The sequence below is a fragment of the Rhinatrema bivittatum genome, chromosome 3 (assembly GCF_901001135.1).
Source record: "Rhinatrema bivittatum chromosome 3, aRhiBiv1.1, whole genome shotgun sequence".
NCBI classification, from domain to species: Eukaryota; Metazoa; Chordata; class Amphibia; order Gymnophiona; family Rhinatrematidae; genus Rhinatrema; species Rhinatrema bivittatum.
The window spans coordinates 243,884,633-243,908,110 of NC_042617.1; the positions used below are offsets into that span (position 1 = coordinate 243,884,633).

Genomic DNA, 23,478 nt, shown 5'->3' on the forward strand with positions numbered 1-23,478 from the left:
TTTTCAAAGATAGAGAAATCTTGGTGGTAGTTTCTACGATCAGCAACATAATATCGAGAGAGCACTTATTCAAGATCGCTATCCACTTCTTTACAAATTCCTCGTCGTCTCCATAAATAGAGGGCTCAATGTTCCATCGGAGCCCACGAGGGATCATCTCAGATTTGATATATTGTAGTAAAGTGGATATGTGTAATTCCGAACAAATCACACGCTGATATGTATGAAAAAAGTTGATTTTTATATCACAGACCCATGATTATACTGTTGGTATACTTTGGTGCTAACTAGCATTGATCGATGTATGCCTTGTATGAGGTCTTTCATCACAAGTATTTAATATGATGTTGTGAATTCACATTCATATATTATTTTGAATTCCTGGGACATTAGCGTTTGAGTTTGCCACCTAGATATAATAAAACAACTTCTAAACCAAATGGAACTAGTGATCAACATAGAGAAAACCAAATTCTTACATCTAGAACGAAAAAACTTAACGATAACTCAGAACCCAATTACATTAAAAAACCAAAAAATACAACTAGCAGAGAAAGTACGAAACCTGGGAGTGATAATAGATCCAGAATTAAGTATGAAACAACATGTATCTCTAAAAGTAAGAGAAGGATATGCAAAACTTATGACTCTGAGAAGACTAAAACCACTACTGACACCCACCAACTTCCGATCAGTACTACAAGCCTTAATCTTTGCCAGTACTGACTACTGTAACGCTCTACTACTGGGCCTACCATACACCACAATAAGACCACTACAGATACTCCAAAACACAGCGGCAAGACTTTTAACAGGAAAAAGCAAAAGAGATCATATCACCGAAACCTTAATAGAACTACACTGGTTACCCGTTGAACAAAGAATACAATTCAAGACTTTATGCACCATACATAAATTAATACACGACGAAAAAGCGGAGTGGCTGAACACAGCCCTACGTGTTCATACCCCCCACAGAAATTTGAAATCAGCAAACAAAGCACTGCTAACTATTCCCTCAGTAAAGATGGCCAGACTAACACAGGTAAGGGTTAGGGCCCTATCTCTAGCAGGACCCACAATATGGAACAATATGCCATTAGAAATCAGACTACAAAGTAACATCAAAACCTTTAAAAAAAAGTTTAAAAACATGGCTATTTAAGCAAGCATACCACAAAGAGAACTGAGAGCAGAAAAACAGGGAAATTTTGGTTGTAGTTAGCCTAGCTCACACTCACATACCTGTCTCTTTAAGTGTGTGCCTCTCATTACTTTATCCTAAAACTATTCTTTCTTTTCAAACAACAAAGAACCAAAATAAAGGAGTACGATATATCATAACCGATTAAAAAGAAACTGGACATGACTTATAACACTCACCACATTATATTTTTATTATGAAACTGTTACAGTAAATTAACGGCACCTGTTTAAGAGTTTAGAATTCCAGATACTGGATCTAACACACAGTTTTTGTGCCATATTGTAAACCGTTGTGATGGCGCCGCTTAACGACGGTATAGAAAAGATTTTAAATAAATAAATTAATTAGGTAAAGGTCAGTCTCTGTTTTGCCTGTGTGTGTGTGACTGAAGTGCAGTATTTCTGCTAGTGTGTAGTTTCTCTGTAGTAATCCAGCTTGTTCTATTACTCCAGTAGTTGATATATTAATGTTCTAGGACCTGATGTAGTATTTGCATTGCTGCTTTTGTTTGAATCCTGAGAGTCAGTACTGTGATTGTATGGTATGGCAAGGATCTAGATGTCTTTCTTTGCAGGAGTTTGTGTTACTTCACAAAATAGCAGTGGATGGATATTTTTTGCTGTGGTGACACCAGAATTTGATTTTATTTTTTTTTAATGTTAGTTGTAATGTGAATTGTCCTAGCTCTGTTCTGCACCTGTTCTGATGATTTGATTGCATTTTATTGTAGTTATGATGATTTCTGGCTTTCTGCAAATAGGATTCATGAAAATATATACATTTTTGTTTTATTGTATGAGTGATTGGAGCTGATTGTTTTCTTTGCTTTTTACATGATATACTTGTGCATTTATAAACTGCAATAAATATAAAACAAATACAGTTAAGGAATTTTTAATGCTGCTAAGTGCTTGAAATAGAGGTAAAGTATTTTAAAGTTTCATGCATAATGGCTGTTGCAAACTACTTAGAAAGCCATCATAGGGTGCACTATATGACAATACAACTAGTAGGTCTCAGATGTGCATGCCTATAGCCCACCCATGTTAACCTTGTGCCCACCCAAAAAAAATAAATTCTGACTATACCACTGTTTCCTGTGGATTGAAGTGGAGAAGGTTTACATTGTGGTGTGAGCAACCCTTAGATCCTTTCTCCTACTCCACAAAAAAACTGCTTGGCATCAAATAACTGTAGAAGATAATCTAAAGATTAGATCGGTAAGGATCCATCTTCGATCAATTGACACATACCATCACTAATTAGAAGGTAAGCCCTCTCTGTACAGCCTTTTAGTTGCACATTTCATGTGGGCTTTGCTTCATTTAAAACCTCCCATCAGACCACCTGCTGTATCATAGAGCCTAAACATTTTTTTTGTTCTCTTAATAATCTGTTTAATAAAGTCACCAGGAAAAGGTACAGATGCACTTAGAATGAATATAACATGAAAAAGAACACACATTATGTACAAAAAACCAGAACAGTTCAACTTTTACTCTATTCCATAGTAACTTCATTTTAATTTTTGCTGTAATATACTTTCATTATTCCTGCTCCCCCTCCACCCTCATCACATTCATTCCCACTATTAACACCCACTTACACACATCCTCATAAGACAACCCCAGTGTTGCACCCCTAATCTCAAATTGGCATTTCAATAGCATATTTAAAGAAGCTAAAGTCACACAAATGAAAATATCCCTTCAGGTTGGCCAAGGCTTTCAAACAAAAGATGCTATTATATTTTCTCAGCTACTCATGTTGTGCAGAATATAACATAAGCTCCCTCCAGCACATAAAGGATGGCAGCTCATCACTTTTCCAGTATATCAGTATCCTGTTTTTAACTAATAAGAGCTATGTCAACATTGTTTTGTCCAGTTGATGAAAGTTCCCTTTGAGCCACTGCACTCCTGTGACCTGAAGTACCTGACCTGGAAGGCTATATTTTTGGCGCCAGTCACTTTGGCGCACAGTGTCAGTGAGTTTCAGACTCTAGTAACTTATCCACCTTTATACAAAGTTTTTCCATGACAGGGTGGTCTTGCCTAAGACAATGTTGGAATTTCATCTTAACCAGTCAGTTGTTCTTCCACATTTTTTCCCAGGCCACATTCTCACCAAGGTGAACAAGCACTGCGGTTTTGTTGTCTCTTTTTACATTGGGAGCCTGTAGTTGGGGACTACCATCCTACTTGATTTCAGAGAAAGATTAGTTTACCTGTTACAGGTGCTCTTAGAGGACAGCAAGATTTTGGTCCTCATGAAACCCTCCTACCTTCCTGTGAAGTTGTTTTTTCCAACATTTAATTTCATTCTTTGCTAAAAAGTCACTGAAGAGAGACCATGTGGATGCGTGGTACATTAGTATGCTATAGGCATGCCAAGTGAGACTCCGACAAAGTTCTAGAAATTTTGACATCTTTGCTGGGCTCCATTGAATCATGTTACCTGTATATGAGGACTGGCATCCTGCTGTCCTTGGATGTTGATTTTAAAACAAATCATAGGAAATATATTTATTTATTTTATTTATTTATTTATAGTTTTTTATATACCGCCGCTCATCAGAGATATCACGTCGGTGTACAGAGAGCAGGAACTTACGCCGGAACTTGGTCTGACCCAGCATGGCATTTCTTATGTTCTTAAGCTCTAGAGGCAGCATGAGCATGAAGCCAGGGGTATTATATGTAATGTAACACTACTTGGTCAAACTAAAATTTATTACAAGTATTTGGGGTGATGTAAGGTCTGTGGTTACAGAGTACAAACACACCTGATATTTATAGGAAGGCTATATGTGACACCTGTAGCATAAAAGTGTAACATAATCGTTGCTTAAATGTCTCCTTCTTCTGCTATAGGTATGGCTTTGAGAAGGAACGCTGCCTTTCTGTTCTGAAGGTCTGCGATTGTGATGTTGGAATATCTTTGGAGCACTTGCTGCAGCAATGCTTTTCAGAAACCTATGGAGAGAAGATGAAAAGTCTGGGGAGAACGGCTAATGTCCCTATGGAAGAATGCATGGAACGCAGGCAAGAGGAAGCTTTTGCACTTAGTTCAATTTGTGGAGACAAATTCGTCGAAAGAATTCCAAATAGAGTTTGGACCATTGGTTTGGAGCTTGAATATTTAACTAATAAACTGAGTAAGACCCACAAGAGGGATAATGTTAAAGAGATCCCAAGAGACATCTGCAGATTTTATCTTCAAGGGAGTTGTAGGTTTGGCTTGAGGTGTAAATTCAAGCATGACATACCAAAAGAAGCACAGAACTTAAAAGACGACTCTCATCTACGACCTAACAAAGATGTATCTTTTTTTTATGAACTTGAAATTCGATTCCCAGAAGGTAACAAGTACCCATGCCAGGCACCACTTATTGCATTTCACTCCATCAATGAAAATCTTCCTCTGGCTTGCCGCCTGCACATTGCAGAGTTCCTTTATGGAAAGGCTTTGATGGCTGCAGAGACATGTGAACCTGTTGTCTATGCTTTGTTAGCCTGCTTGGAGGATGAAGAAGAAATATTTAAGTTACTTGATAAAACCCATCACAAGTATAGTGTGCCTGCTTTATGCCTTGTCTCATCAGCTTCTACCTCCAGGTCTGCAGCAGCCACTGGTAAACCGGCAGCTCCTGAAAAGTCATTCAGTTCTACTCGCCTGCCAGAAGGTATGAAACATGGGCTTTACTAATTATTTTTCCTTCTAACTCAATTAGGACCTGCCCAAACTAGGGCTATGATACCATAAGCCTCCAGGCTGTCACCTGGGTCTTTCCCCTGTTTTTTTAATTCCATTCTCTCTTCCTTCTATAACTCGACCATTGTGACAGTAGCCCTTGGTAGGAGGCCATAGACCGTGTAGCCATTTTTTGGAGCCAAGTACATATGCACCCTGACTCTCACCTGTATTACTGTTGTGCTGTTGCAAAGATTTCCCCCTCCCTTAAGGGGCTCTGAATACTGCCTCTGCAGCATCCTTAACTCCTTTTTTCTTTAACGAATAGAAGCCAGGTCTGGGAACTAAACTCTGGTCTCCCACATAGCAATTCAGAACAAATCCACTAGACCTTAGGGACTGGCTCAACTTTTTTGTTCACAAGAGTGTTTCTATGGTAAGTTTATTTGATCTGAAAGCCCACTGGTTACACCTCACGCCCTCATCCAACGTTTTCTTTTCAGTGGGGCTACTTTAAGTGGCCAGCTCTTTAAGGCGATGGTGGTCCCTTGAGGTTGAGACTGCCATCGCACCTAAATGGCTTTCCATATTCTTTTCTCTCGTGATGTTTGGCTGCGGGACAAAAGAATGCGTTATAGAGCTGCAATCTCTTTTTGGGGGAGGGGCCCCACTATTGCAGCGACTCACTCTGTGATAGTGGGACACTTCTCCCGCAAAAGAATATTGCGGCTTAGTGGCTCTAGACCTTAATCTGTTCAGTTATCAGTAAGCCCAGAAGAAAACTACTGAAGAAAAACTGTGGATTACTATTCCAAAACATTGAGGAAAACAAACTTTTTTTTAAACTTAGTTTCTTATAAAATTGTCTTCCTCATTCCCAGCTCTCCCTTTCCCCAGCAACTTTTGAACTGTTCATCCAATTTGTCAAATTTCTGCTATAGATAATAGAGCATCCTGTGATTGCCAACTCACTGCTTTTCATGTGTTATCAACATTTTAAAATTCCAGTTTCTTTTTAGTTCCTGTAACAGGCCAGTTTAGTTAGAAGTCTGAGTGCATTGTAATTTCACTGAACATTTTGTAAGCTTTTCTGCCATACATTAGTGCCTGTAGTCCAATAAGAAAATTAAGCATCTCAAACATTGTAAAATATTTCTTCATGCTTACAGTTGGGATGTAATAACAGAGACTTGCCTTGTTTTTGCACACTCAAACCTGTTGATAATTTAGGATTGCTGAGGACACTTTCTGACTCTGATTGTATTGCCTGACTCTACTTAAATACAGCTCATGTGTTACAAGTACTAAGTTTTTCTATTTTTCTTGCAGAAGCAAAAAAGCTCCACACATGTAGTGGACATTTTTTTTTTCATGTTTTGCATGATTTTCTATTGGCCTTAGTCCTAGGGAATGAATATACTTTCCAGAGGTTCCACATGGAAAACAGCAGGACTGGGACCAGAACCCATGGAATACTTAGTCTCTGATCAAATTTCCAACCAATAGACTACACTTCCTTCATAAACTTTTAAGTGGTAGCATGTGTTCAAATGTATTATCTGCCTTTCTAGTATATGTTCAAGGTGAGGATTAACAGATGCAATATGTACAATCAAATACATTAAATCTGAAAATCACTAAACATTGCTATCTAATAAGAAACTGTTAAGATTCTTTTTTATGTTTATCTTGACAGGTAAAATGTTATAGTCATAATATCACAAAACAAATTGCCTAAGAAAAGCCTGTTGAAATACCAGGATTTTATATCTAAATGTCACACAATCTACTGTTTAGTCTCTTGGTAATAAGTTCCAGAGACATGGGGGCAGTATTTGAAAAGCCCATTCACTTGTCCTGGATAAACTCACTTCTAATGAAGAGACTTAAAAAGGCATGTTCTGGTCTTGGAAACTAAGAACAGACATAAGTCAATAGCTGATCCTTCAAATAACTGGGGCTTACTTCATGAAAAAGTTTAAAAGCATCAATAACTTGGAAATTGAACACATAATTTGTAGCCAATATAGATCTTTGGAGTAATCTCTAAATCTAGAACTTGTCAGCAAAAGTGCTGCTGCATTATGATCAATGTGCAAAAACTCCTCTTTTGTTAAACATATATATTTATTTATTTATCGGGTTTTATATATCGTTGTTTAGAAAACATTCCATCACAACGGTTTACTAGATAATAAATTAAAAATAATAAAAGAACATTAGAGTCATTTAATGCAAGAGGTTGTAAGGTCATGGAATATGGATGTGAAATTATTCTGAGATTGCTCAGAACTAAAACATTGATTATTCGCTTTGGATTTAGTTTGTATATGTAACCCTTTTTCCAGGGAGTCACCTGATCTACCTTGGAGAGCCTTCGGCATAGTCTCTCCTGGGCCATGAGCTGGGGACAGGATACCCTGCAGAGCCAACTGGGCTGGACACTCACTCTTAATCAGAAATTCCAATGTCCACTCCAAAAGTGTGCTCCAAATAAAAGACCAATTTATTTTAAGCCTTTTAGCAGTCCCAAGAAAAACGCAGCAGAAAGTCTCAATCTGTTCACAGAAAATCAAAGGAAAAATCACAGTTCACTTAATAAATCTGCTCTTTGGCCTACCCAGGGCCACTCAGTCTCTAAATCCTCTTTTTGGGTGCTCGCAAATATCCTGATCAGCTCAAGGAAGATTTGGCGAAGGCAAGTTCCAGCTAGGTACGATTTATCTCCTGATCCTGCAAGTTCCCAGCATAATTAGAAAAACATTTTCTTAAGTTTCTCTTCTCAATTCTCAGACACAGAGCTTTTCTTCTCCCTCAGGCTTTCTGAGATATTGGGAAAGTATTCCCACCTGATTCCTGCTTCTCCTACCCTGGAGGGGATAACAGCTACATCCTCTTTGTTGATCTGTGTCTCTGGAGAAACCTCAGCTCCATATATAAGTAAGGTTTTTGTCTTTCTCTAAACCATGCCCAAAAGTATCCGGCTGTCAGTCAGTAGATGCCTGTCACACTCTCTGCCCTCAGAATGAACCTCTCTCACTGGAATCTTCCCCACAACCTGAATGCACAATCCTTACAGTATTTCCCTTAAGAGGAAAATCAGCAGTTGGAAAATCAAATAAGGGGGAAAAAAAATCCTAGATTTATAAATTTCCCCAAAGATCCTCTGGTGTTGCCCAGGAATATGTGGAAAAAATCTTATTCAATCTTTGAAAATTCCTGAATCAACACTCTCTCTGATGTCCAGAGTATATTATATTCCTCCTTATAAGATCTCTGATTCTTGGAAAGGAGTTAAAGTACTTACACCAATATTTCTCGAATTAGTTGTTACTAACATTCTGGAAACTACACAAAAAGACCAGGTTATACCTTCAACACTGATCAAATTCCTTTTTCCTAATTTTGTTAGAAAAACTATACCTGTGGTTGTACTTGGATCCACATATTGAGGAGGACTTTATATGTAGAATACTTAGATTTGACTTTATTTTCTTTGTAATTGAGACTTTTCTTTTTTCTTTTCCTTCTGTATTTCTGCTTGCAAATCAAGTTTGTTGCTTGAAATATAATGTGAAAATTCAAAATAAAAAAAAAAAGAGGAAAATCACCACAACACATCCTCTCTGTATTAAACAATTCATACTCTATGGTAAGCAGGGGCCACAAATGCAACAATTCAATTCAATGTTTTATGAAAACTGAGTAGTGTCATATGGTCAGGCGACAGCCATTCCCTGTACGTTCCCGGATCAGTCCAGACAGTGGGTTATGTCTCCCGTCCAGCAGATGGAGTCGGACAAAGCTTCGGCGGGTGCAGCCTTATAAACCAGTACGCACTCTGCCAATCCTCGGTATCTTTCTGATTCCAGCAGATAGGAGTGGGGGAATCTCTGGTCCCCCAGTACTTTGCTTGAAGGCTAGATTTATTGCATTCATTCGCTATTTCTAAGCTTATTTCTTGCTTTGGATGTATCAAGTTGTTGTAGTTTAAAAAAAAAAATCAGCTTGTAACTTGCAGGCAGAAATGTTTCCACAGTTTTTCTTCTCTATATTTATTTATTTATTTAAGGTTTTTATATACCGGCATTCATGATACAATTACATCATGCCAGTTGAACAGGGGGTGCAGAAAACAAAAACTGGAACTAGTGCAGAGGAAATAGTAGTTACAAAAAACAAGGAGTATCAAACTTGGGAGAGAAGCAAAATACAAAGTGGATACAGAAGTGATTTAACATCATGTAGAGTTATTTACAGATGGCTGGAGTGGCAGCATTCTTGAAGTGGAGAGGAGGCCTTTAGGATAGGTCCGGAAAAGCTAGTTTAAATAGCCACATCTTAAGTCTTTTGTGTTTGCCTGTATGCTTGATAAGTTTTTGTATCTGTCTTATTTCACAGGTATAGTTACTAGCTCTACTCTCCCTGGGGTGCATGTTGGAGGTTCCAACCTCTCCCCCTTTGCCGCGATTCGACCTGCTGCCCCGAGAAGCCGTTTTCCTCGGGGCAGCCATCCACAGAGAAGCGACATTCCTCTGGGGCATTTCAAATTATCGGGTCGGTGAGGGAGATAGCCCTCTTTTGCAAGCAGAGGTTTTTTCCCGATACTCGCGGCACTCTCAGCTGATTTCCTTGCGGCTCCCCCTCTCTCCTGCCATGCCAAGGGCTTCCAGGTGTTCTGTGTGCAGGGAGCCCGGATCGCGGCTCTCCTGCGAGGGGATATGTACAAGGTGCCTCCCTGGTGGGGAGGGCCCCTCGCAGCCGGCGGGACGCTCTGTTTCGCACTTTCAGGCGCGCCTTGATGGGCAGAGGCCGGCCCCGATCCTAGCGCAGGAATGGTGACCATCTTGGGTGCAGATCCAGCTACCCCTGCGCAACCAGGAGAAGATCCTGATGTGAATTTTTTGCCGTTGCTGCCAATTTTAACACCGGTACCTCCTCTGGGATTCTTTCCACCTGCGGGGGATCCCCCTGTTTTGCCTCCCTTGGGGCCACCTCCATTTTCCACGGACTTTGTGCTCTTATTACACAATGCTTATTTGGCCAGGATGAGCCAGCATCAGGATTCGGCGGCAGGACCTCCTCCTCCCAAAGTAATCAGGATAGCGGACCCTCCTCCCGCGGGGGTCACCCAGGGAGTGTAGGGGGCTTTGGGGCAGGGGCGCCTGTGGCCCCCCTCTGGCAGAGCGACGGAAAAGGGAGGCAAATCAGCTGAGAGTGCCGCGGGGGGGGGGGGGGAGGGGGGTTGTTAATTCTGATCCGGACCCAGACCTGGATGATCTGGATGATTGTTTGCTTACCACTCAGATGGAAGGGGACAATCCTAGAGTTCTGCGTGTATTCCAGAGGGACGAGTTGGATGCCCTCGTTCCACATCCTGCAAGAGTTGAATATTGAGGCCCCACAGGATCCGCCGGGCCCACTCCTCCAGTGAAGAAGGGAGACCCCATGCTGGCAGGTCTATGCCCTCCAACAAGATCCTTCCCTAACTATCCTACTCTACTTCAACTATTATACAGGGAATGGGATTCTCCCGAAGCCTCCCTTAAGGTCGGCAGAGTGATGGAAAAGCTATATCCCCTCCCAGATGACTTTATGGAGCTGCTTAAGGTTCCGAAAGTGGACGCGACGGTTTCGGCCGTCACGAAAAGAACAACCATTCCGGTGACGGGAGGCACAGCTCTGCAGGATAGGAAACTTGAAGTTTATCTCAAAAGAATGTTCGAGGTGTCCGCGCTGGGGGTCAGAGCGGCCATTTGTAACTCCCTAGCGCAACAAGCGGGCCTTCGCTGGGTTCAACAGCTACTTAGCTCACAACAGCTACTTCCGGAGGAAGCGCAACAGGCAGACCGCCTGGAGGCCATCATAGAGTATGGAGCGGATGCTCTTTATGACCTTCTCTGAGTTCTGGCCAGGTCTATGGTCTCTGCAGTCTTAGCCCTATGCCTCCTCTGGCTCCGCAACTGGTCGGCGGATTCCTCCTCCAAGACACAGTTAGGATTGCTACCCTTTAAAGGGAAATTTCTTTTTGGAGACTACCTGGACCAGATTATCAAGTCCCTCTGAGAGAATACGGTACACAGGCTTCTGGAAGATCGGCTGTGGACTGCTAGGACGTTCAGTGCCACCAGAAGCAGTTTCCGAGGCCAACGACATTTCCACACCACAAGACAGACGACCCCTCATTCACCCTCTTCACGTTCCCAGTCCTGGTCCCGTTCCTTTCGAGGCTGGAGACAGGCACATCCCCATCCTCAAGGTGCATCAGCACTTTCTCCGCTTCAAGATCCTGGGGCAGCATTTCCAATTCCAAGCTCTGCCTTTTGGCCTGGAGACCGACCCCCGGACATTCACGAAGGTAATGGTGGTGATAGCTACAGCTCTCCGGCGAGAGGGAATTCTAGTCCACCATATCTGGACGACTGGCTCATTTGGGCAAAGACCTTGAGCCAGTGTCACCGGGCTGTCGACAGAGTATTGCATCTCCTCCAATCCCTCGGATGGGTTGACAATTTCACCAAGAGCATCCGTACTCCTTCTCAGTCTCTGGACTTCCTGGGAGCATGTTTTGACTTAGCGGCGGGCAGGTTTTCTTGCGCCCAGACCGGGCCTAGTCGATCATGGCTCAAGTACAGCGCTTCTCTTGCCTCTCCCTTCCCACAGCTTGGGATTACCTCCAGGTCCTGGGCTCCATGGCTTCCACTACCAATCTGGTGCGTCCTTTGTAGAGAACATTACTCCCCCGATGGAAGCTGGTGTCTCAGGAGTTCCAGGCCATCCTCCCACTCCCGTAGCAGGTCAAGGACGGTCTACTCTGGTGGCTCGACCCGCTTCATTTGGCACAGGGGACACCCTTGGAAATTCCAGAGAGGGTGGTTGTCACTACAGATGCCAGTCTCTCCGGCTGGGGAGCGGTGTGCCAGACTATTTCAGTTCAGGGGCAGTGGACTGTGTTACAAGCCACCTGGCCGATCAATCACTTAGAAACCAGAGCAGTTCGTCTGCCGCTGAAGCATTTCCTCCTCCTCATTCATCATCGGGCGGTTTGGATACTCTCAAACAATGTAACCACGGTAGCATACATCAATCGACGGGGGCATGAGGAGTCGTCACATCTCGCTGGAGATGGACAAGTTGATGGATTGGGCGGAGACCCACCTCTTGCGACTGGCTGCTTCCCACATCGCAGGAGTAGACAACATTCAGGCTGATTTTCCTGAGTCAACAACGTTTAGATCCCAGGGAGTGGGAACTCTCCGAGGAAGCGGTGAAACTCCTAGTCCATCGTTGGGGGATCCCTCACCTGGATCTGATGGCCACCTCCCACAATGCAAAGGCACCATGATTCTTCAGTTGCAGAAGAGAGCACGGCGCGGAAGGAGTAGATGCCTTAGTCTTCCCATGGCCACGTCACATTCTCTTCTACGTGTTTCTGCCGTGGCCACTCGTGGGCAAAGTCCTCCAGAGAATAGAAGTCCACCAAGGTCCGGTGATACTGATGGCGCCGGAATGGCCACGTCGTTCGTGGTTTGCGGACTTGATTAACCTCGCGGTGGACGGACCTCTTCGCCTGGGTCATCTGCCACACTTACTGCATCAGGGTCCAGTATTTTTTGACCAGGCAGATCGCTTTTGTCTTGTGGCCTGGCTTTTGAGAGGCTCCGACTGAGGCGACGAAGATACCCAGAGGCCGTAGTTTCAACACTCAAGGCTCGGAAGACTTCTACATCCATCGCTTATGTTCGGGTTTGGAAGGTTTTCGAATCCTGGTGCGCCTCCAAAGCGGCGTTGCCTTGGACTGCCTCGGTGGCTCAGATTCTGTCGTTTCCATAGACCGGACTGGAGAAGGGCTTAGCCTACAATTCACTGAGGGTTCAGGTGGCTGCCCTTGGCTCCCTGATCTATCAACGCGAGGGAATTTCTCTTTCCTCTCACTCGGATATCGTCTGGTTCCTCAAGGGAGTGAAACACCTGAAACCCCCGGTTCATGCCCCTTGTCCTTCCTGGAGTCTAAACTTAGTCCTCCAGATCTTGGGCGGCCCTCCTTTCGAGCCGATGCGCTCTGCTACGCTCAAGGATCTCACCCTCAAGACTATGTTCCTCGTGGCCATTTGCTCTGCCCGCCAGATTTCGCAGCTCCAGGCGCTATCCTGCAGAGAGCCCTACCTCCGTTTCACGGACTCGGGGGTTACCTTGCGCACGGTGCCCTCTTTCTGCCCAAAATGGTTTCCACATTTCATATGAATCAGACAGTTGAACCATCATCTTTCTCAGCTGACGGGTCCCTGAGATCTACGTAAGCTTGATGTCAAGCGCATCCTGATTCGCTATCTGGAGGTCACTAATGAATTTCATTTGTCGGATCATTTCTTTGTCCTCTGGAATGGTCCAAAGAAGGAGTCAAAGATTACGAAAACCACAATTTCTCGCTGGCTGAAAGAAGCTATAGTAGTAGCGTATATAGGGGCAGGTCGACAGCCTCCGGTGGGCATCAGGGCCCACTCTCTTCGAGCACAAGCAGCGTCCTGGGCGGAGAGTCAGTCGGTCTCATCCCAGGAGATATGCCGAGCAGCAACCTGGAAATCGTTACATACCTTTGCTTGGCACAATCATTTGAATCTACAGTCGCCGACTTTTGATTCTTTTGGCAAAAGTCATTCGAGCAGAGCTATCCGGGGCCCACCCTACGTAGGGAAGCTTTGGCACATCCCACTGTCTGGACTGATCCGGGTACGTACAGGGAAAAGAAAATTATTCCTTACCTGCTAATTTTCGTTCCTGTAGTACCATGGATCAGTCCAGACGCCCTCCCTAAGAATTTATGAGAGAAACTCTGTTTTTCTGCTCGAATAGTTTTGGGATTGCCTCTCTGCTCACGTAATTCTATTTTTAGCCTCTCGTATATAGGGCTGTTTAATGGTTCTTTTTACAAGTTTGCCTATTTGCATAAGTTTGTTTATCCATACACGCTGTTCGAAGTAAAACGAGCTTTGTTTCCTTGATCCATCCATTTCTGTTTCTACTGCTTTGATATTCTTTTGGTGAAGATCAAAACTGTGAAGGACTTCAAAGTTGCATGGGATAAATACTGTGGATTCATAAACTCTAAAGGATGTGAATGAAGAGAAGCGGCATGGGGGTAGCTTGCTGGAATTACGGCTACTACCTGGAGATTAATACCCTTATTCAATAAACACACTCACTGTTAATGCAACTCCAGCATTGCTCTCTGCTTCAACGGCAAGAGGAAAAGTGGGGAAAAAAAGGATTTGCATTCACAAAAAAACCAGGGAGTAGCTTGCTTGTTGCGGCGGTTACTACCCCAAACCAAATAAGTCTGATACTTCACTTCAATGCATATCCAGCATAGCTCTCTGCTTCAACGGCAGGGGGGGAAAGAGGAAAAGAGGATTTATATTCAGGCAACAACCAACAAGGAATGAATTACATAGTCTGGGCAAACAAATAATTATGGGAGTAGCTTGCTTGTTACGGTGCTTCATACCCTGAATCAATTAAGCCATATACTTCACTGGGAATATATATCCAGCGCAACACACTGCTTCAACGGCAGGGGAGAATAAAGAAAAGAGGAATTATATTCAGACAACTAACCAGGACTGAATGGCACAGGCTGGGTAAGTAAGCATGGGAGTAACTTGCTTATTGCAGCAGTTGCTACCCCTGACCAATTGAGCTGGATGTTTCGCTTGGATGCAGCTCCAGCGCTGCTCTCTACATCTATGGCGGGGGTGGAGGGAAACTGGAACCAGGGGGTTGCTGATGGGGGGCCAAGAGCAACAGATAAGCATGAGGAAAAAAATAATAAAGTGGAAAGCTTGCTGGGCAGACTGGATGGGCGTTTGGTCTTCTTCTGACGTCATTTCTATGTTTCTATGTTAATACTGAGGATTGGCAGAGGGTGCGCTGGTTTATTTATTTATTTTATTTTTTAAGCATTTTTATATACCGAACATATTGTGTACACTTCAAGTCGGTTTACAATAAAACAATGGACTATCTTTAACGACATGTCCTAAAATCGAATAAAATATCATAAAATAAACTAAAATAAAATAGAACCCTATGAATAATGTAACATAATTATATAATAATCAGTTAAAAATAATAAAATACATACAATTCTTTCAATATAAACTAACAAAATAGGGTTAATAAAAATAAAAATCTACTAAATATGTTCAAGTTCACAGGGGAAGTCATTTGGAATCATACTGTAGTGTTGAAAGCTTGTGTGCACAACCATGTTTTTAGTTGCTTCTTAAAAGGCTGAATACTCTCCTCTAAACGTAGCTCAAGTGGGAGAGAATTCCACAATTTTGGGCCAGCTATGGAAAGGGCTCTCTCTCTAACTGCATTAAGATGTGCTGATTTTATTGAGGGAACCGAAAGAAGTGCCTTGCCTAAGGACCGTAAATTAAGAGAGGGTGTGTGAATATGCAAAGTTGCATTCAACCATTCATTGTTATTGCCATAGATAGCGTTAAACATTTGTATTTAATTCGGTAGCTGATAGGAAGCCAATGAAGGTTCATCAAAACTGGGGTAATGTGGTCAAATTTGTTGGAGTTAGTTAATAATCGAGCCGCCGCATTTTGCAAAAGTTGTAGAGGACGAATAGTTACCAATGGAAGGCAGCACTCTCCGAAGCTTTGTCTGACTCCATCTGCTGGATGGGGCACATAACCCGCTGTCTGGACTGATCCGTGGTACTACAGGAACAAAAATGAGCAGGTAAGGAATAATTTTCTTTTTTAAGAATTGGAGAAGTTGCAAGTAGTAATATGTCATAACGGCCATCATGTTCATCATGTAAGCAGTAAGTGGTAGTTAAAAGAAACAGGCATGACATGAGTGTGATAACGCCATCCCTTTCTTCAAAATAGCACTGCCGAATACTTTTGTTGATATAACCTGCTCTGGGCCTGATTTTAAAAAGCATTTACTCCAGTAAACCTAGGTTTTACTTGCGTAAATGCACTTTACTTGAGTGAATGGCTTTTGAAAATTGGTACGATAGAATGTTACATTTACATGTCTAATTCCTTTGAAAATTACCCCCATAGTGTGCCATTTGTAATGGACTCTACTATCAGGCAAAGCAGATACTTTACCTCCTATTAAATATGCATATTACTAGAGAACATACTCTTTATTATACCTCTATCAGAAATTATCCTGTATTTATTTCCAGTCCAGAAAAAGCTGGAACCTGAGGAGGAGTCTGAAGATGATGGGGATGAAGTTGATTCTGAAGCTGTAATGGTGGAGAATAAGAGCTATGCAAACCTCAAGAAGAAGCTTTCTAGGAAGTACAGCTGGCAACCAAAGGCTTTCTATATAGAAAATGCCAAAATCTGCAAGCACTTTCGATCTAACCAGGTATGGTGAAAAAGTGGGAGAGCTTCAGAAATATGAAGTGTCATTTTAAACAATAACTATGAGGACGTGCATACACTAGCTGCTAATTCCAAGGCAGAGGATCTCAACCCAAATACACAAAACTAAGGGATAGTTAAATCAAGAGAGAGCCAAAATATGTATGTACTTTTTATTTCTACAGTGTTAAAAGGAAAATGGCAGACTTGTTGTTTCATGGTTTGTGGTATCTGCCATTTCCTCAGGTATGCAATTCTTGATAATCGATTCGGTTTCTTTTTCAAAATGTCTGTTCTTTCACCAGTCAAGTCCTGATACTGCTCAATGACTTATGTAAATCAGTATTTCTTATAATTCTTGAATATAGTAATTCAATTTCATATTTACTTCTAATTATTTCAAGCTTTAAATCAATGCAGAAAGCAACCTAAAAAAATCATATTCCCAACACAATTTATGAATGTACTTACATTGGAATATTCATTTCCCGTTGATAGCAGGGCTGAATTAGCCATGCTGTCATGGGAACTGTCCATAAGGGCCAGGAGGCAGAGCTTCTTAATAGAATACAGAGCTTTCCTCCATGCGCCTGCGCATGCCTTCCCACGCAGAAAAACAGTCTCTCCTCAGTCTGTTTTTTTCATGCGCAGGAACGCAGGCAGGGCTTAGTATCTCCTCAGCAGTACAAAAACAGATTAAAAGAAATGTCGAAAAAACTGGAACAGAGGCCCTCAAGGTTCAAACCCTGCAACTGCGGCAAGATCATGTCCATCACCAATGGACATGATCGCTGCTATCGGTGCCTCGGGCCCAATCATCAGTAGGCCTCCTGTAAATATTGCGGCAGGATGTCGCTGAGAGTCCGCTATCAGAGGGCCCAAAAAATCCAAGCCCTCCGGGTGCAGCAATCTGGATCATATGCTCCACCCTCGGAGGCCCACTCGTCTCCGGGACCTGAAAAACAAAAGACCCAGAAGATAAGACGAGCGGCGTCAGTAGGCCCCTCCACCTCCAAGACAGGGAGATCCATTGGAGGGCACTGCGCCCAGAGCCAAGACCGTGTCGCGCTCGACGCAAAACAGCAGAATCGACCACCAGAGGCCGCGACTCACGGTGTGGGGGATTCGCACCAGCCAGTGTCTAGTGGTTCCGCAGGAGCGTCGGCCGCATCGACGCCATCAAGGCACAAATCGACGCAGAGTCAAAAAGCTTAAGCGACACAGGGATTGACGCAGTCAACGGAAAAGGCACCGACAACGGCGCAGGGAGCGTCGACCTCGACGCAGATGGAGTAGATATCGACGCAAGGAGTGTCGAAGAGGACCCAGGAAGCGTCAAAACCAGCGCAGACGGCGTCGGGGATGACACAGGATAAGTCCAAGTCGACGCATACAGTAGTGAAACTGACACATGCAAGGTCGAAACACTCATACCGTGTCCCTGTTGATGCACAGAGCAACAAATCCGACGCGTACCAAGGAAACATCGACGCATGGGTTGACTCATCACGGGAGTGACACTCACTCAGAATATAGACTGAAGAAGGAGAAGCGCAGAACGAAGTCGACGGAAAACCATCCACGGTCGTCCCCATCCCTGGAGAGGGGATCTGCGGGCACCTCGCAACACAGACAGACGGCTCCCTAGCCCTCACTTCTCCGACCGTTCCATATCCCCAAGGAGTGCGGGGTATACTAGGTCGACGGTGCAATCTGAGGAGGAGTATGTAAGAATCACATCTTCCTCCTCCTCCCCACATCAGACATCTCCCCCACATTCATCTGGCTCTCATCAGATGACTGACGACACAGATCCACGAGAACCAGATTGGAAGAGATGGAGAACATGGTTAGACATGGCATGCACTTCCAAACCTCCTAGGGAGACACAGGGAAAGCCACAGATGCCTCCACAAACATGAGGCATTTTCACAACTCTCATCTGCCCTAGCAGGATTATTTGACACATTACAATCCACGTTCCAACTCCCTACGTCCCCTGCGAGTAGCATACCACCTTCACCTCCACCACGCTCAGAGCGGGAACGACCGAGGAACCTTTCCCCGTCTGACCCGAGGGACCTCTCCCCACCAGGTCCGTCACAGCTTCCGATCCTAGCCCCCAGGCAGTAGTAGATTCGGATTCCCCTCCTTCATCTCCCTCCTCATCCACAGGATATCCATCCGACCTGCCAGAGGACACACCTGAACCCTACTTGCCCCCAGAAGATCTATCTTACCCGAAATTCCTGGATAAGATGGGGGCCATTCTTAACCTAGAGGTCCAAAGGGTACCGGATCCTCGGGCTATCTGACGTGGTGCTGCCAGATTCTTGAGAAAGACGTAAGGGGACTCAAGCTACCAAGATGCAATTTGCAAGTTCATTGCCACCGCCTCAAAGGCTTGATTTAGGATAGCCTCAATTCTCCTATCCTGAGTTTCCTTAAGAGCTGCATCTCCCTCTATTGCGATGGTGGTTCATTTCGTGACAGAACAGACCAAAGCATCCACCTTAAGGAAATGCAACTGCTTTCTGGCCTGTGGATCCAAGGGATATAAACCCGCCAAGTTGCGGGCCCCCTCCCCCCTTTTGAAGGACACCTCTGGCAAACTCCATTCCAATCAATCAACTCCTGAATCGCATCAAGGAGGGGAAAAAAACATGAGGTCTTGCATAGGGTGACAACAATGGGATCCTCTTTCTGTACTCTTTGAGGAGTCAGCTCTAGCCACTCCGAGGTTCTTCAGTGTCTGAGAGATCAAGCTTGGCAGCTCATCTCTGTGAAAGAAAAGAATTTCTATGTGGTTCCAAATCTGGGGGAATCTCCCTTTATTCCACAAGAGAGCCACCACCATCATCATTTGTCATCTTGATCCACCTGCATTCGAGCCTTGTCAGGCCACGCCACGTTACGGTGCTTAAAAGTGGCGGCAGGCACCGAAGAACTCTGAGCGCATGGACCTAAACCTGTAGGTATAGTCAACTCAGAAGACCGCCCTTGTAGAAATATCTGTAATGCCTGGAAGAATTCCATCCAGGAAAAGGAAGATAGGTCTGTCCTGAGAGCGAGTTTCTGCTGAGTGGGCCTGTGGATGAACCAAAGGGGGGGACCCTACAATCATGTTGCCCTCTGTCCCCCTCCCCTCAGACAAAAGAGATGGATCATCGTCTGCAAAATCAGGAGGTTAATCCCGATGAGCAATCCAGGCAGTGCTGACACAGACTTAAAGAAAGCTCCGGCTGTATCGCCTTATGTGCCATTCAGCACACATAGATAAGCATGTAGACTTCTTCGCCACAGGCACCATGATCATAAGGTGCTCAGTCAGGTACAGGCACACGCCCAGCTAGACGCACAAAAAGTGCGGTCAGGTACTTGACCCTGCAGATTGCTTCCTGCTGTGCACTGGTGGCACGTTCCTGCTTGCTCATCTCGAGAGAGGCAAATAACTCCGGAACGTATACCGGTGAGACAATGGAACCTGCAGCTGCCTTCCTGACGGACACAACCTCAGATCTGGTGCGTACCTCAGCCAGAGACGTAGCCTCGGTAGTGGTAGCCAGAAGACAACTATGGCTACAGACTTAGTTGTTTAAAAAAAAAAAAAAGTTAAGGCAAGCGAGTGCAGGAAGCAGTGCTTGACAGTGAAGGACTTTGCCCTCTCCCCCCCGCAGTTGGAGACCAACCTTGTACTCAGCCGGGAGGGGCAGAGCTCAGTTAAAGGGTAATTAAAAAAAATAAAATAAAATAAATAGGAGCATTTAGTAGAGATCCCCCACCCCCCCTCCCGGGTCTCCTTGCTCGGCAGGCCGATTGGATGGTCTGCCGATGTCTTAGGGGACATGGGCAGCTTGGCAGATTGAACAGCCTTTTTGTCTAGGGCCCACTCTCAGGCTTGCCTTGTTCGCCGCATGGTAGGTTGTGGTGGTGTGTTTGCGCATTTTTCTGCACCCAAGATTGCCCTCTTCAGTTCCGTTGGTTCGTGCTTGTGCATCCAAGTTTGGGCATCTGGTTGTGTGCCTAGTTGGGTGCCTAATAGGTGCATAGGAATGCCTACCTGGGCATTCAGTTGTGCACACACACGTATTTGTGTGCACTGTCTGAGTGTTCTGGGGGGAGCTCAGTTTGTGCGCTTATTAAAGCACAGTGTTGAGCGCCTTAATTTTGGATGCCTAGTTCTTGCAGTGCGAACTCATCTGAATACAATATTGTCAGATGCCTGTTAAGGCATATTGACAGACTAATGGCGCCCATAGCAAAGAAGCATAAGCTGTTTGCCCTATGTGTTGCTTGTCATATTCGGGTATCCCAGCCTGGTGTTCCCACTAACTTGTCAGCGCTGTTTGGAGACTCAGGGAGAATTGCCTCTGATTTTACTAAGCCCTGTTCTTCCCAGCCTGGTGCGGGAATGGATAAAGAGCTGCCAGAGGTGTCACCTGATTTTAGGACTCCCATAACTAGGTCATCAGCGGGGGAAGGTAGCACAGTGGGCACTGGTTCAATGCCCCTTGCTTTTGGCATGGATCCCTTTGTATTTTATTTGGTATAATTTTTTCAAGGACTGCAATCCCTTCTGGTGCAGTCCTTGCCCCTGGCCAATCTTGACAGGTCAGGATTGCAGGCTGCAGATTCCTGCACGCCTGGTGCTGCAGGTAAGCATTGGAGTAGGCCTAGGTCTGTTGTAGGAGCTCCCTGATAGGGACCCTGATGACATGGATGAATTGTTTTAGCTAATAGTGGATCGTTGGGACCTTTTTGTTTCTGGACCTGCTGGTGACTTCTTGCAATGCAAAGTTTCCTCACTTCTATCGTTGGAGAGATCCAAAGTCCTTGGGCATCGATGCCTTCATGCAGGAGTGGCCAGAGGGCAAGCTGCTGTATGCTATCCCCCATGATCCATGTTGGGCAGAATTATTTGGAAGATTGACACTCACAGGGGGGATGGTGCTTCTGGTGGCACCAGATTGGCCCAGGAGGCCATGGTATGCAGATTTGTGAAGGCTCCTAATGGACACTCCCCTCCGGTTTCCGGAACACAGGAATCTGCTATGGTAAGCGTCTGTTCTTCACGAAGATCCAACTCGATTTTGTCTTACATTATAGCCCTTGAGAGGGCTCGCTTGGTGAAGCATGGATATTCTACTGCGGTGATTGCCACCTTGCTACGAGAAAGAAAGCTCTCCACTTCCTTAGCTTATGTGTGGGTTTGGTGAGTGTTTGAGGCTTGGTTTGAGGATTGAGGTATTCTCCTTCGTTTGGTTAAGATCATGCTCATTTTGGAACTTTTGCAAGATAGATTGCAAAAAGAGTTGGCCATTAATTCATTGAAGGTACAGGTGGCAGCTCTTGCCTGTTTTCGAGGTCAGGTGAATGATGGACCCTTGTTGGCTCATCCAAATATGGCCTGTTTCTTGAAAGGAGTGAAACATCTTCATCCTCCTTTGCTTAACAGTGCTGTTATAGAATCTTAATCTAGTTTTGGATTTTTTTAGTGGGCACTATTTTTTTGGCCGATGTGTAACCATTCCTTGAGGTTATCCACCTTGAAAACGGTGTTTCTTGTGGCAATTTTTTCTGTGTATCTAGTATCCGAACTGCAGGCCTAGTCTTGCCGGGAGCTGTTTCTGAGAGACTCCGGGGGCGATACAGCTGCATACTGTTCCTTCCTTTTTGCCAAAAGTGGTCTTTGATTTTCACTTGAAATCGGTTCATTTCACTGCCGTCTCTGGACAGGGAAAGAGATGCGGAGGAATATGTTCTGTTATGGCCCTTGGATGTCAAGAGGCATATCTTGAGGTATTTGGAGGTTTCTAAACCTCTCAGGAAGACTGATCACCTGTTTGTTCTCCATGGTGAGTGAGCCAGCGTTGCGGGCTTCAATAGCCCGCTAGATTAAGGAGGTAGTCACGGCCGTGTATGTAGATGCTGAGCAGCTGTTACCTAGTCAGGTTAGGGCTCATTCCACTAGGGCGCAGGCAGTGTCATGGGCAGAGGTTAAATTGTCTCCCATTAACATTTGCCGAACTGCAACATGGTTCTCTTACACCTTTTCCAGGCATGCAAACCAGGGAGGACGCAGCCTTTGCATGTGTCCTTTTGACTGGCCGCGGGCAGCCTCCCGCCCTGTTTGGGAGTAGCTTTGGTACATCCCACTGCTTCTGGATTCACCTGTCTGAATTCTTAGAGAGGAGAAATTACTACTTATCTGATAAATTCCTTTTCTTTAGTACAGACAAGTGACTCTACCTTCTGGCCCTTTGCTGCTGAATGGTTGTGCTATGGTGGTCCTGCGTGGCTGTGTGTTCCAGGGAGTATTGGTAAGTGTCAGTTCACTCCCTAGAGTAGTGTTGTTGCATTCTTTGTCTGAACTTATTGGTTTCCTGTTAGCTGAGTGCTGGAGTGGTTGTCTGTTAATCAAGTTTTTTTGTTAGTTTGTCCACAGTTGGCTTTTGCGGAGAATGCTGGTGGACTGACGTCACTGCAGGGGTATATATATACCATGATGTCAACTTTGCTCCATCTCCATCTGCTGGTAGAGGTGCATAACCCACTGGTTCAGGATTCACCTGTCTGTACTAAAGAAAAGGAAATTATCAGGTAAGTAGCAATTTCTCCTTTTAAAATAACTATTTACAATAAAAAAAATTAGGTGAAGGGGTGGGATTATGTAAGGTGAAAAACTATTTACATGGAAAAATTATGAGCTGGGAAAGTAGGGAGGGCAGAGACAACAGTTCTAGTGGTGTTGCTGAGGCAGAATCAGGCCCATACGCATAACTAAGGCCAGCAGAAGTCTGGAGTGATTCTGCTGGACCTCTGTTGGACCTCAGCTAGGTGCATGGCGGTCTCAGCAATACTCCAAAGGGCTGTCTTATTTGCCATCATCTCCTCCCCTATCTGGATGGCTCGAGCGAATTGCCGCTGAGTAACCAGCCTGTAGCAGTTGCTCCAGGCGATGAGCTGGGTTCTCCAGCCGAGCACCAGATGTTGAGGGAAGAGATGGAGGGGTGAGATGAGCCTCCCTTGGGCAGCAAAGGCTGCCCAGTCTGTGTCACTGCCTCCCTACTGCTCCAGTCAGAACAGGGAGGCAGCCCTATGGGGTGGGGGGAGAGTGTGCTCTGGCTGAAGTGGGGGAGGAACAGTCTGCTCCTCTCCATGATCGTATGCAGCTACCTG

At 44.6% G+C, this 23,478-nt stretch overlaps 1 protein-coding gene across 9 annotated transcripts in view; it reads left to right on the forward strand.

Moving 5' to 3' along the window:
* Positions 1 to 23,478, forward strand: part of DHX57 (DExH-box helicase 57) — a 473,349-nt gene that overhangs the window by 112,979 nt on the left and 336,892 nt on the right. For all 9 annotated transcript variants that reach the window (XM_029594371.1, XM_029594374.1, XM_029594373.1 and 6 more), the window contains 2 exons: positions 4,081 to 4,892; positions 16,116 to 16,303. In XM_029594371.1, coding sequence (XP_029450231.1) covers positions 4,081 to 4,892; positions 16,116 to 16,303 — 1,000 coding nt within the window. The remainder of the gene's footprint in view (positions 1 to 4,080; positions 4,893 to 16,115; positions 16,304 to 23,478) is intronic.